The sequence below is a fragment of the Scheffersomyces xylosifermentans genome (assembly GCF_036884685.1).
Source record: "Scheffersomyces xylosifermentans strain CBS 12540 chromosome Unknown RJT20scaffold_6, whole genome shotgun sequence".
Lineage (NCBI taxonomy): Eukaryota > Fungi > Ascomycota > Pichiomycetes > Serinales > Debaryomycetaceae > Scheffersomyces > Scheffersomyces xylosifermentans.
In genome coordinates, this window is record NW_027042944.1 from 1,586,937 (window position 1) to 1,600,843 (window position 13,907).

General features: G+C 40.0%; 4 protein-coding genes across 4 annotated transcripts; 1 reads left to right on the top strand and 3 right to left on the bottom strand. All coding sequences in view use genetic code 12, as the record gives it.

The window, feature by feature from the left end:
* Positions 1-453: 453 nt before the first annotated feature.
* On the top strand, positions 454-1,345 carry CTA6 (Cta6p). Its single transcript, XM_064917656.1, has one exon. The coding sequence runs from the start codon at positions 492-494 to the stop codon at positions 1,185-1,187; it is 696 nt and encodes a 231-aa protein (XP_064773397.1). The 5' UTR covers positions 454-491; the 3' UTR covers positions 1,188-1,345.
* Positions 1,346-4,821, bottom strand: RJT20DRAFT_130107 (uncharacterized protein). The gene has a single exon (XM_064917657.1). The coding sequence runs from the start codon at positions 4,695-4,697 to the stop codon at positions 1,416-1,418; it is 3,282 nt and encodes a 1,093-aa protein (XP_064773398.1). The 5' UTR covers positions 4,698-4,821; the 3' UTR covers positions 1,346-1,415.
* Positions 4,822-4,919: 98 nt separating this feature from the next.
* TRP4 (anthranilate phosphoribosyltransferase) lies at positions 4,920-6,334 on the bottom strand. The gene has a single exon (XM_064917658.1). The coding sequence runs from the start codon at positions 6,213-6,215 to the stop codon at positions 5,109-5,111; it is 1,107 nt and encodes a 368-aa protein (XP_064773399.1). The 5' UTR covers positions 6,216-6,334; the 3' UTR covers positions 4,920-5,108.
* Positions 6,335-7,199: 865 nt separating this feature from the next.
* On the bottom strand, positions 7,200-13,754 carry RJT20DRAFT_130110 (ATP-dependent RNA helicase). Its single transcript, XM_064917659.1, has one exon. The coding sequence runs from the start codon at positions 13,691-13,693 to the stop codon at positions 7,298-7,300; it is 6,396 nt and encodes a 2,131-aa protein (XP_064773400.1). The 5' UTR covers positions 13,694-13,754; the 3' UTR covers positions 7,200-7,297.
* Positions 13,755-13,907: the final 153 nt, after the last annotated feature.

Here is a 13,907-nt window from a genome sequence, read left to right on the forward strand (position 1 = left end):
TACACCCCCCATCTTATTCTGAGTAGATAGGTGGGAAACAAGTTATATATATTTTTATCCAAATCTATATAATTCCAACTTTATTAATAGGTATTTTTGTTTAACATCCTCCCCTATGCAACCCAAGGGCAGATACCACCGCTATAAAGACATACGCCATTAGACACAAGACATATCCCAATTATCCACCAACAAAATATATAAAAAACACCACGAAACTACTCAGATACACGAGAACCTCACCAAATTAACATTTTAACTACTTTAAACCTTCAAATACTCTTTCCTTCACACCCCATTACCATACTCCATCAACTGTTGCAGCATCACAGCCATTTCCGGTCTTTTTTGCAATCAAACCAATGAACCCATGCCGCAGTAATATATCATGTTTTTCAACCCCGGTTTTCTAAAAACAAACAAATTTCAGGCTTCTTCAACTGTTCTTCTTCGTGTTATTCAAGAAAATAGGACATATTATAGCTGGAACGATGAGTACAAGAGATTCAACGTACTCGTACGTTCATATCGATGACCCTAATCAAGTTTTATACTTGGAAAAATGGCAGGATGACCCGATACCATTTGACGATATCGACACTCAGAGCCTCTTAGAAGCTACCGCTTCACTCTTTCCACAGCTCTTGTTGGAAGAAGAAGAAGACGGCGCTATTCCGATTCAGCCAGCGACTTTCGGTACCAAGGCTTACAAGAATAGGCAACTAGTCAAGGATAAGGTCTGGAACGATTTCGGGATTTTTGAGAAGTTCTTGAACGAGTCCAGCTCTTTGCACAAGCAAGTTGATAAGACCATACTTGGATCTATGCACACAAGAGCCACTGATCGTGATTCAGATCAACGAGGAGAAGAACCCGGAAGGCCAGAATTCACAGTAGCGGAGTTCCTTTCAAATGGGTTCACATTGAATGATAATATGGACATTTTGTCACCATCAGACCTTGCAAACGATAGCATTATGGGAGTACACCATGGTGATATCTCGTTGAATTCGACGTCGGACCTAGCTGGACCAGGAAATAACACTTTCTTGAATACGAGGTCAAACTCCATAGGATACGCTAATCAACAGGTCATAGGAGCAGTTCAGACTCCGAGAGTGGGAAGAACTCGTCAAACGTCCACTGATAAGAGTTTCCAGACACCTATAACGAGAATCATGAGATAATAGAAAGAAAGGAAGAGGAAAATTGGATATTTGCTATGAACTAGACTCATAACAAAACGGAAAGCAAACGAAACATAATGAAACCCAATAAAGATAGGAAGTAATGGCTCCATAATGCTACATAAGCTCATAGAATGATTGTAATATACAAGTGCATAATTATAGTCTGTAAGTAATAATACATAAAAGAAATAAACTATTAATAATACATAATCGTTTCATGATATTCTAGTCCCGTAACATCTTGATTTTGCCCAACTCAATCTCTCCCTTCAACTCAGCAAGCTTTATCTTCCGCTTCTCTGTTTTTTCATATCTTCTTCTGATTCTGACACTTGCTAGCACGAAATTCGCCAAGACCTTGAAAGTGAGTGGTTTCCCTCTCTTTAACTTCTCCAACTTCATCAGAGAATAATCAGGATAGATACCACATTGTGATAACTTGTATATATCGTCCCTCATTGATTTATCTGAGTTTCTAATGGAATTAATGGAAAAGGTGTACATCAACTGCAAGTCATTGGCTCTGAAGTTCATATCGTAGAGCCTTGCCTTGTAATAAGTCAATTCATTTTCAAGAAGTGTGATTTTGTCACTAGAGTCATAGGGCACATATTTCTTATTCAAATTCTCTATTTTTCTTTGAAGATGTTGGTTAGTTGACCTAAGTCTTGAAATTTCATCATCATTTCTGATTGTGAGTTTACCCAACTTTTCACTCATAACTTTATCTTGAATAAGCTCTTCTACCTTATTGGCAAGCTTCTTACAGTGACCAGTAACCTTTAAGAGCTCCAGTGTCAAGTCTTTGACTTTACTTTCAAGCTTGATGTTTTTGAGCTTGTAAGACTTTTCATCGACTTGCAACGAATCAAGCAGTTCTACCAACTCAGCATTAGTCTTCTCCAACAGTTCTAACTTTCTCAAAGCTGTTTCCTTGGAGGTATTGGAATCCGATAACAGCTTTGAAAGCTCCTCAGAAAGCTTGGTTGCTTCTTGAAGCTGTAACTCTAATAGTGCTTGTACAGCAGATGGACCGCCATTTGACTCTAAGTGATTTCTAGAAAGTTCCTTCTGAATCGTCAATTGAGATTCCAAGGATCTGATCTTATCCTTAAACTGGTTAATCTCCGACTCATTGACTCTTCTCAATGATTCTATTTCGGATTCCAATTTTCTTATCTTGCTTTCGTCATTGGAAGCTCTAGCCTTTAAGAATCCTGTCAATTCGTCGTTTCCGTTCGACCTATTGTAGTTCGAATCCACTGGGCGAGACTGTAAGATATCCAATAGTCTACCCTTCTCATCTAAAGCGCTTGATAAAGATCTTGACTTCGATTCTAATTCACTAATTACACTAGACTTGGCTTCTGCATCATTTCTGAGTCTCCTGCACTGTTCGTCCAAGTCTTGGATCTTTCTATAATAATTATCAGAAAGTTGCTCGATTTCTCTCTTTTCAGCAGTCAAGCGCTCAAGACGTGATTCTAAGTATTGCAGACTAGTATCACTTCTCTTTGCTCTTTGTTCCGATTCCAAGAGCTCTTGCAACCGGCCAAGGTCCTGCTGAAGGGAGGAGACGTCGTTCACTAGACGGCGGTTCTCAGCTTCCAAATGGCGCCTATCAGCCTCCATTTGTTGAATATAGTCTCTATCAGATGCATACTTTTCAGAAGTCACTCTCTGCAACCTTTCATTCAAGGTATCATTATCATGTTGTAACTTCACTATTTGCTCATTACAAGATAAAAGTTTCAGTTCTAATTCAGTTGCTCTTATCAATGTTGACTGTTCTTTATCACGCAACACGTCATACTCCTGTTCGTAAAACTTGGCACGTTCTTCAAGTTCAATTACATGAGCATTAGAGTGGTGAAATTGTGGCTGGTGGGCACTCTGTTCAAGGAGATCTATTTTTCTCTGCAATGACTCAATTTGTGATTCATACTTCTTTATTTGGTGTTTCAAATCGAATTCTAATTCGCTCTTTTGACGCAATTGGGACTCTAAAGAGGAAATTTCACTTTTGAGTGATTGAATTGAAGACCTGAGCGATTGTGATTCTGATACAGAAGAATGAGCTTGATTCTCAATATCGAGAAGTCTGTTATTGGCTTCTTCAAGCTGGCGTTCTCTCTTCTGGCGCGTCTTCTCGCTGTCTTTCAAGAGCTCCTGATATTTATGGAGATCTTCAAGTATCTCATTCACTTCGTTTTTGCTTGCACTTCGGGAATTTTCGTTGTTCTTCAACTCTCTTTCGAGAACTTCAGACTTCGACTTCCACTTCATCATCTCTGCATTCAAATGATCCAAATCTTGCTTGAGCTGCGCAGAGGCATTCTCAGCCTGCTCAAGTTGACGAACATATGATTCAAAATTGTAGCTACCATCAGCATGCTCCTGTCTTAAATTTCGAAGTTGACGTTCTAATTCAGCATTTGTCTCTTTCAAACTCTTGTTCTCATGGTCAAGATGCTCCTGGTTGTAGTTACCTTCTGCATGCTCTTGTCTTAAGCTTTGAAGTTGTTGCTCTAATGAAGCATTATCTTCTCTCAATGATCTGTTGTCGTTCTGAAGCTTTTGAAAATTATCGTTGTTGATATCTTCTATAATACTCTTCAGGTGACGAGCTTCCATTTCTGCTTGCTCCAATTCATGAATTAAGTCCTCTTGGCGCTTATTGGTTTCACTCAACGCCTTGACCTGGTTTTGCAATTCCTCTGATCTTTGGCGAAACTCCATGGCTTCTTCGCCCTTTTCTTGGATTATCATCTTATACTCGGCAAGTCTTTGGTCCTTCAGAAAATCCAGCGTCGTGCCATTTTCCTTGTTTGACAGACTTTTCAACTCATAGTTTGAGCGCCTAAGCTCCTCTATTTCCTCAACCGCTTGTGCTATTTCGCTACGAAGTTTTGAATTCTGAGACAAGAGTTCTCTTTGATCTTCTGGCGTGCCGCTGAGTAACCTCTGGAGATCTATGAGCTTCAACCGTAACAAGTAATTCTCCGAATTCAACTCTTTTATTCTTTCCTCCAGTTCCTTGATGGAAGAAATACCACTATTTACGAAATTTTTCGGCAATTCCAGCGTGAGAACTCGCTGGCTTATACTAACGCCGTTATTGCTATTATTATTGGTGCCATTATTGCTGTTGTGTTTACTGTAATTATTGTAATTGTCGTAATTTCCATGTTGGTGAGGCGAGTTATGGACCTCAAATGAGTTGATCGTGTCAAATCCTTCCATGGTATAATCGAATGACGGATCTCCACGACCATTATCTTCCTTTTCACCTCTTGGAAACTCAGTTATCGGCTCAAAAAGCGGTCTGCTTCTTGATCCTATCGCATGATCTCTATTTGTTGTTTCTTGTAAAGGCTCTACACCTGTATGAGTACCGGTGTATCTTGCGCTTTTCGACCTGTTTCCAATCGGAGTAAACTCCTGATTCTTCCCCAGCTCAACACCATGTCTACGAGGCGTTGCAACCAACGGGTTTCTACTAAACATGTCTACTTATTCTTCAACAACTAACAAAGAAAACTATTAAAGAATCGTTTTTTAAGCGTTTGTTTATGTTTTTTCTGTCGAAGAAGACACAAAAACGCGACTTTTCGGTCACGTGAAAATCTTTAATTTGGCGCTACCAAAGTAAATGAGAAGGGTAGCGATCGGCGACGTAATGAAGAAGATAAGATGAGATGGAGGGAAGGGTTCATTACGGGTTGGGAACTTAGAGAGGAGACGAGTTCAAGGAAAATGGGGCAGAATAGGAAATTAGGAGTTGAAAATCTACAAAAAAATTCGGGCAAGAATTGCATCTTTATCAGTGGAATTACCTGTTCTGTTAAATATTACTTTACGGTATGTACCGTGCGTTGGGGTGACGTACTCTATATTCTGTGATTTTTGTTGCAGTACCTAAAGTTCGATTTCGTCAACTGCCTCCCTGAATTTCTCCAATTCTCTCATGGCAGACCCGCTGAGAATAGAGTGCTTGGCCAACTCTACTCCCTCCACCCAAGTGTCAGCAGCACCGGCAACAACGGCGACAGCTGCACTGTTCATCAATATGTAATCCACTATTGGATGGTTGACATGCGAGATCTTGTATTCATCTCTGTCCTGGCGCAATATGTGCGATAGTATTTCTGCGTTCTCTTGTGGTGTGCCTGATTTGACAAACTTAAGTGGGTGTTCTGGCAAGCCAAAGTCTCTTGGCGACAACTCTCCTCTGTTGATGGAGCCATCTTCTTCAATCATCCAGATCTTGGTGGTTCCAATGGGCGAGATCTCATCTAAGCCGACATCCCCATAGACCACCATAGTTCTCTTGTGTACTTTGTTCTCCTTAGCAAGAATGGCGGCGGCGTTGGCATAAGCTTCACCTAATTTTTCACTGTATACACCCAACACTCTTGAACGGATTGGAATAGGGTTGATCAATGGACCCAAAATGTTGAATATGGTTGGGATTCCCAATTGACCACGAATATTGGCTACTTTGCCCATGCCAGGATGGAAAGCTGGAGCAAATAAGAAGCAGAAATTGGATCTTTTCACGAGTGCTGGTGTGGTATGTTCGTTGACGTTCATGAGATTGACCCCCAACGATCTTAACAAGTCTCCAGACCCTGAAGTTGACGTTGACGCTTTACCACCATGTTTACATACTGGCAAGCCCATTCCTGCGGCCACAATGGCTGACGAAGTGGAGACATTAAATGTGTTTTGGCCATCTCCACCAGTTCCTACAATGTCAATGTACCCAAGCTCGTCCACCAACTCGGCAGGTATGATGTGAGAAAACTCCAACACAGTGTTCACCGCAGCGGAAATGAACTCCGATTCCTGGTCCAACCCCCTCAATCTCAATGCAGTTAGAAACGAAGCAGATTGTATATCTGAAGGCTGGTTCTTGAAGATGTACCTTAACACCGTAGCAAGGTCGTTCGGAGTCAAGTTAGGTGGTTCTAAGAACAACGACTTAATGTAAGGTGTCAAGATATTCTTATTAGCCGAGGTCATTTTCCGGTTTTTTTTGTAATTATAATATATGTTTCGATTCCCTCTAAGTTTCTGCTGTGTCCAAGCGAATCCACTCCTTTTATATCTCTATTAAAACTTACGTCTTCTTCGACTTCCAAATGATTCACTAACAAATTTCAAAATAATTTTTCAGTTTTTTTTCAGTCGAAAAAGGTTAGTCACAGCGGCATGGATGTTTTCTTGTCACTGGGAATTTTGCAATCGACGGCTGCAACGGGCAGGGAAGAGTGGTGTGCTATTTGGGGAGGCTTTTGTTGGGATGGGGGATGAGATGGGAGATGGGATATGGTGTGGTAGTTGGAGTTGGAATGTGAGTGAAATAAATCAGGGTAAAGTGTTGTGATGGAGAAAACAAATAGGTGAAATCTGGTTGGTAAACCCACCGGTTGCTTTTTGCTACCATTCCCAAAAGAGTAGCATTTTATCAAAGAATGATGAAAGCTTGGCGGGTTTGTATGCGGCATGGATGTTTTATAGAGAACGGTTGCAATTTTTTTGGTTTCTTTTTTTTTTTTTTTTGCAATTTGAATAGCCGTGTAATGGAGGGGATGGGATTGTAGGGTATGATTGAAGTGATTGAGGTGAGGATGATGAGTAAGGTGAGTAAGGGTGAGATATGGTGGTTAGATGGTAGTGAATGATTTGAGTTTTTTGAGTGAAACTAAGATGAGTAAAGGTATATGGTATGGTTAGTGTGATGGATTGGATTGTAGGGTATGATTGAAGTGAAAGAATCCTAAATATGAGTAAGGGTGTTGTGTGGTTAGTGTGGTTAGTGAGATAGATTAGATTGTATGATCTGAGTGATTTGAGCCAAAGAACCATAAAGATGGGTATGTGGTTTGTTTACTGTGTTACATACTCTTGTAGTGTGTTATATACTATTGTATCTCTTCATTCTATCAGTTTATTTCAAATATGTACACCCCTCCAGGTTATTTTTACAATTATGCTCTAAACATTTATGCTTTAAATTATATATTTGCTGTCTATATAATGATGCAAATAGTGACTATGGTGACACACTCTCATTACGAATGTAAATAAATGCTATACTCTATCTACTCCGAGCTTTCAGGCTCTACATCAACCTCAAACGATATTTCTTTATCCGCATCCAAATAAGAGTCACACATGCACCACATGGTGAGTTTGTGGTGTCCAGCGTTCGGGATAGTGAACTCTAACTCAAGCAGTTGGGTTTGTTTCTTGATTGTTGTTTTTTTGATTGCAAATAGTTGTTTTGTCGCAGCATCTCCTATAACTATCCACCATCCCTCCAATTTCGTGCCAGGATAGTAGTCTGTAACAACATCAAGATCCTCCATCTCTTCATCTCTTTCTAAATTAACTGTAATGCTCTTTGGCTCATTGGCTGATATCGGTGCATCAAGATTAAGCTCATATGTAATATCAATGTTGGGATATTTGTTCACGAACTCGGCCACCCTGTTTAATGGCTTGTCTTCTAATTGCAAAACGTCATCTCTCTCTTCATCTTCGAGAGACATGATGTCGAATACTGTTTCAACCTTATGCTTTTGGCATCTGGCGAGAATAGCATTATCAAAGTGTGGCACTTGCTTCAATGGGTTGTCATTATTCCATACACCTTGGACTATCATCTGTGACAAATCCATAGCATTGAGAGCGTTCAAGTAACCTTCACTTGAGAGAGTGTCAATGCATGCGTACAACAAGTTTAAAATCTTCTTCAAGACAAACTTTTGGTCAACTTGTAATTCGATCGGTAATGGGAGACGAGAAAAGTGAGATTGCAAAAGAAGGAAAGCCTTGAAATATGGCGACTCAAAATTCTCTTCATCAGACTTAAAGGGCACCTTCTTATGTATCTTGGATAGAACGCTGTCTTCATTGGCCCTAATTGGTAATTGGTCAAATTCTTCTACAGAAGTTAAGGCAAGCAAGATACTACGGAGTTTGACCCTATTATCAAGTCCGCTAAATACTTTCATTGCACTGAACAGAACATTGTAATGGGTGGAGATAATAGACCCATTCAATGGTCCTATTGTTTCCTCTCCGTCATCGTCTTCCTCAATTTCAATGAGTTTTGCTTCTTCTAATTCAGTGAGAGTTGTCTCAACAATTTCAGACAAGAATTCAGAAATACCCAACTGAGATGTATCTTTAGCATCATAAAAGCTTGGGTTGATCTGCAAACGACGATAGAAGTAAGTGAAAGTAAACCAGTCCATACAATCCTGCTTTTCCTTGACGGTTCTAGTACTAATCTCGTTGATGAAAAAATCATGAATAGAAGAGGTAACAAAGCTTTCAACGGGAGCTGGCTCATTCAAGAACTTGCTGTAGAATTTTAGTTTGGACTCACTAGTCAAAATCAAGATCCTTCCTTGGTTGCTTAATTCATTCTTACAACAACCTACCATCTCTGTCAATTCATTGACAGAGTAATCAACGTAACGATGCTCCTTTCCATCGTAATCTTGTGTGCTGAAAATGACAATATTATCCGCAGTTGGGGCAAAGAATGCTGTCTCTCTAGTCGCTAAGAGAATACTCAAGACGTTGTTTTCAAACATCTTCTCCACAATGACTTTATCGGCGACTTCCATCCCATCATAATAATATCCAATACCATAAGATAAGAATTCTCTCAAGTTGTCATCGCTGACTCGCTTTAAATAGGGCTGTAAATCCTGAAGATCTACCTTTAAGAGCTGTAAGCCTCCAAGACTCAGTTTCTGGATAAAGTCGTACCCCACATCGATTGTAGCCTTACGATTTGGCAAAAATACAATTGTCTTTTCATCATTAATATTTTGCTTCACAAAGTCATAGGCAGTCTGTAAGAATGATGCAATAACCAAATCACCCCTTTCCACAGTGGCTGCTTGTAATTTAATTTCCTTGATTTCGTTAAACTTTTCCTTAGGATCGAAATTATAGATGTTTTGTTTTGTGCAGCCAATCCATTCCGCAAAGTCCTTTCCATTAGCTATCGGAGACGAAAGTGCAACAATTCGTAAACTTGATTGATTTTGTGCGGAGATGAATCTCATTCTCGCAATAACAGCCTCGTAGAAAGCTCCAGCATTTTCATTTCCAATCATATGTGAATCATCAGCAATAAGCAATTCTATTGCTTGAACGACTCGCCTTTGTCTCCAGCGGTTAGAAACATTGTAAAATTGTATTGGAGTACAAAGAATCAAATGATTGGTACCCAATAAGGCAACGTCCTTAGATACGTCTCCTGTGAGCTTGGCTACATTCTTTTCAAGTCCCTGATATTTCCTGCTCCATAACCTTGTCTGTTTGTCAATCTTAGCTTGAGAAGGTTCAAGATATACAATACGACCACCGTTCTGGTTCCAATGGTTTAAAATAGCCAATTCCGCGCATACTGTCTTGCCTCCACCTTTAGAAATTCCGATAAATACGTTCTCGTTACTTCCATACAAGCTTGGAAAGACTTGAGTTTGGAATCTGTTAAATAATTTAAAGTCAAAGGAATCCACAAAATCAGCATTTTTCAATGACGAAGTGGGCATATTTTGCAATCTGTTTAATTCAGTGAGTGGGGGAAACTTCTTTGGAATCTTTACATCAGCAATTAACAAAGGTACCTTCCATTCACTCTGGAGCCACTTTTCACTTACGAAGTTTATAAAGTAAGTAGGTTGGACTGGGTCAAACACAGGAACAGTAAAGTCAATGAGATGTTCACGACCAGCATATTTTTGTTGAATAACCAACCGATCGCAGTAAAGTATCTTCTCGCCATCACAATCTTCTACTAACAATAAGAACAGCTCCGAGCTGCCATGAACATCATAATCCCATTCCCAGTTTGCAACAACTTCGACTTGGACTCTAAGCAAACTTGAAGTTATTGGTTGGCAATAATAGCTTAAGGTTAACTTTGGAAATTTCTGAAGCAATTGATACGCCCTACCACTATTTCCTTTGAAGTTGATGGCTTCAGCCAATTCTGCAGCATCCAAGTTAAAGTAACTCAACCATGGCAAATGTGAGCTCTCAGTTGCCCTTATGATGTCCCTTGAAACGATACTGCCGAATTGCCTGAAGGGTGAATTAGCCAACCACATTCTGCGAGAAACCATTTTACAAAAATTAAGAATGATCTTAGATAGAGATGCCCATCCTTTCTTTAGTGCAATCTCATACATGGCTCGAAGTAATCGACCAGCAGATTGTGAGATATATGTCATATCAGCCATTAAGGCATAGCCTTCCAAAGTGAGGTTAGATATATATGTTTGCAATAGAATGTTCACCTTAGCGAGGGGATCACTTGGCTTTTCTTTGATGGGTATGGGACATTTCTCTAGTAATTTTGTGACTTCAAGTTTCTCCTCCTGTCTGATTGGAATAAACCTGAACTCACCGGATGATGCAAAAATCTTAAGTAACTCAATGTCAGTTAACCACGACTTCATCTGGGTATTGTACATATTAATTGTCTCATAGTTGATATAGAAATGAGACGAGATTCTTCCTAGCTCAGTAGATCCTACCTCGCCAGTCAGCTCGTCATATACTACGAGTTTGTTTTCATGGAGAATTGTGAGTGACGAATGAACTAAATCAACTCGTTTCCAATAGAGAGCGACATCGTCGGCGTACTCCGGGCCAACATGATACAAAGCAGGAGATTGTAACATCCTGATGTAGAGATAAGTATAGCCCAACCATTGTACCGCTTCTTCTCTCGATTTTATTGTCCCCAATACTATTTCAGCATTGATACTATCAGGTAGTTTGCTCATTAGTTGGGACTCAATTGGTAATTGTTGGTTTAAGATGGCTAGATAATACTGGATATCATCTTGTGAGGTAATAATCACACCCTCACCACTCTTATCGTAACGTGGACGACCAGCTCTTCCGAGCATTTGCAAAATGTCTTGAGGAGAGAGTTGGATCCAGCTACCTCTTTCCGGAGAGTAGGTTTCAGTACCTTTGATAATAACTGTATGAGCAGGCAAGTTCACACCCCAAGCTAAAGTTGCTGTCGAAACAAGTACTTGGATATGTCCCTGAGAGAAAAGATCTTCCACAACACTTCTCTCACCTTTGCTCAAACCAGCATGATGGATACCAAATCCACCGGGTACTATCTCTTTGAGATGAGTGTCCTTGAAATTTTCAGCTTCTTGTCTCAATATTTCAAATGATCCGTCTTCTGTTTTCCACTTCTTACCTTCTTCTTCCAACTTCTCTTTCAACCACTTGGCCGTCCTAAATGTCTCCTTTCTTGAATGGACAAAGATTATTAGTTGGTGCTTTTTCTCGCAGCATTCAACCAACTTGTCGTAGCATGCTTCATTCATAGCCGACAATTTCTTAATTGCCTTCTTTTCCTTGATACCTATGAACTCCTGTTCCAAAGGACAAGGACGGTATGAAGCGTCAAAGTAGAACAATCCCTTCTCGAGATCCACTCGAAGAAACTGAGCAACATCCTTATAGTTAGGCAATGTTGCAGAGAGTCCTACAAGTCGTACTGCTTCACCTGAAGATTCTACTTGTCTCAAAGTTCGACTCAAAATGTTTTCAAGAACCGGACCTCTTTCGTCATGAAGCAAATGAATTTCGTCGACGATAATTAACCGAACGAGTTTGACATATGCTACTTCTCTCTTTCTAGTCACAACATCCCATTTTTCTGGAGTAGTAACTATAACTTGGGTTTCATGGATTTGACGCGCAGACAAGGTGGAATCGCCTGTTAATTCATTCACCACTAGACCATAATTTGATGTTAATCTTCTTTGAAATTCCCTCATCTGCTCTTGAACCAAGGCTTTAAGCGGAGCAATATATACGACTTTAAAGTTCTTGAGATCTATTTTCCCTGTCTCTGGGTTCCTGTGGTTATGAATAGTTCTTAGTACCGACAACATCGCTACATTGGTCTTACCAGCACCCGTTGGGGCACAAAGTAACATGTTCTGGTCGGATTTAAATGCAGATGGAAATACTTTAGATTGGATTCTGTTTAAATGAGTGGTTTCAGCGCTGGGAAAAGAGTCTCTGGCCCATTCTGGCAACTCACTTATTTCTACTAGTTTCTCGTCTTCTTCGATAGGTGGTGCTTCAGGTGGTGGGATATGAATCAGATTGTAGAGTTTCTTGTTTTGTTGGTAGGAACCGCTTGGAAGTTTGATTTTAGTATTGGTCATGAGACGAGATCCCTGGTCAAAGGATAGAGCATCGAGGTCAATGATTCTGGGTCTTCGTATGGAATCACTGATCTTGCCGGAATTTATCTTTTCAGACTTCACCCTTTTGTCGCTTTGATTACTTCCTTCTACAGAAAGCTTTCTCTTCCTCTGAGAAGTTTCATTGCTTCCAATGAACTCTTTGACGAGTCCAGCTATTCCATCAATTTCTCTCATTTTAGAGTAGATTAGATCTTCAGCCTCTGCATTCTCAGCCTGCAATAATTGAATTCTGAACACGATTCTCCATCTATTCTCAATACATAACCTCACGAATTCGATATGATCGTAGTCCATCAACTCCATGAGTTCATTTTCAAGATCTCGCGATGAAACTTCAGTATCCAGCATGAGATCTAGTACTTCCTTTGATTTTTTCAGAAGTTCTAAGGGGTCTTCGCTTTCAAACAATTTGGCTAATCTTCTTTGTATGAAATATTCATCTATTTCTTTTAATGCTACTTGCCCGTCATTGTCGTCTTCTTTGACTGATTCTGATATTATAACTTCATTTGTAGTTATCTCTGCCGTATCTACGTTGTCCTTATTGATCTCTGTACTCACAATGGGTGGTTCTATTAACCCCTCTTCTTCTTCTTCGCCTTCAACATTGGCAACATCTTCATTATCGCTGTCATCAAATTCTACAGCCACAACTTCATCATTTTCTTCAACAGACTCCGTGACTTCGCTGGATTGATAGTCGTATATTCTATTGGCCAAATTTATCATTTCATTCAATTGGATATCAGTGATCTTTGTTTCAAGCAACAGGCTGATTTGTGCTTTCTTTTCGGTTACTGGTACGTCTTTGTCTTTTATAATTTCTAACACGGCATCTGCTGCTGATAGTATTACATCATGGTTCGAGTCTGGGAATATTTTCCTTACTTCCGACATCAAAAGATCGAAAATATGTGCTGTTTCATCGTTTGTTGGCTGGTACGAGATGTCCTCATATGTTGAAGAGTATGAATAACTACTTGAAGAAGTCGCCGATTTCGAGGAATTCTGCGATTTCCTGGAGGAATTAGAATTGTTTTGAGTTAGAGCGGAGCTTGGCTTGTCGGAAACGACTCTGGAGCCCATTTCCCGTATAGAAACCTTGCCTGCTAGCGAGGTAGGGTTGTAGTTTTCATCGTCCGTTTGCTTGGGTCTTCTGCCCGAACGGATGACTTTGTTAGACATTTCATCGTAGCTGTATTGCTTCGAGTTGGGGTCCGACATCGTGACGTTTCTATATACCCTTCAAAAGAGTTTCAAAGTTCTTAGACTACAAATTACCCACTCAAGCTTCAAAAGAAACACTTTTATAATCTCCATTAATCTCTTAACAGTGGAGCTTCTGATATTGAAAATCTCATCGCATAGTTAAGGGACCTGCAGACAGTGTTTCCATAGTTAAGCGCGCAGGTATAAGCTCATCGGCATAGTTAAGATG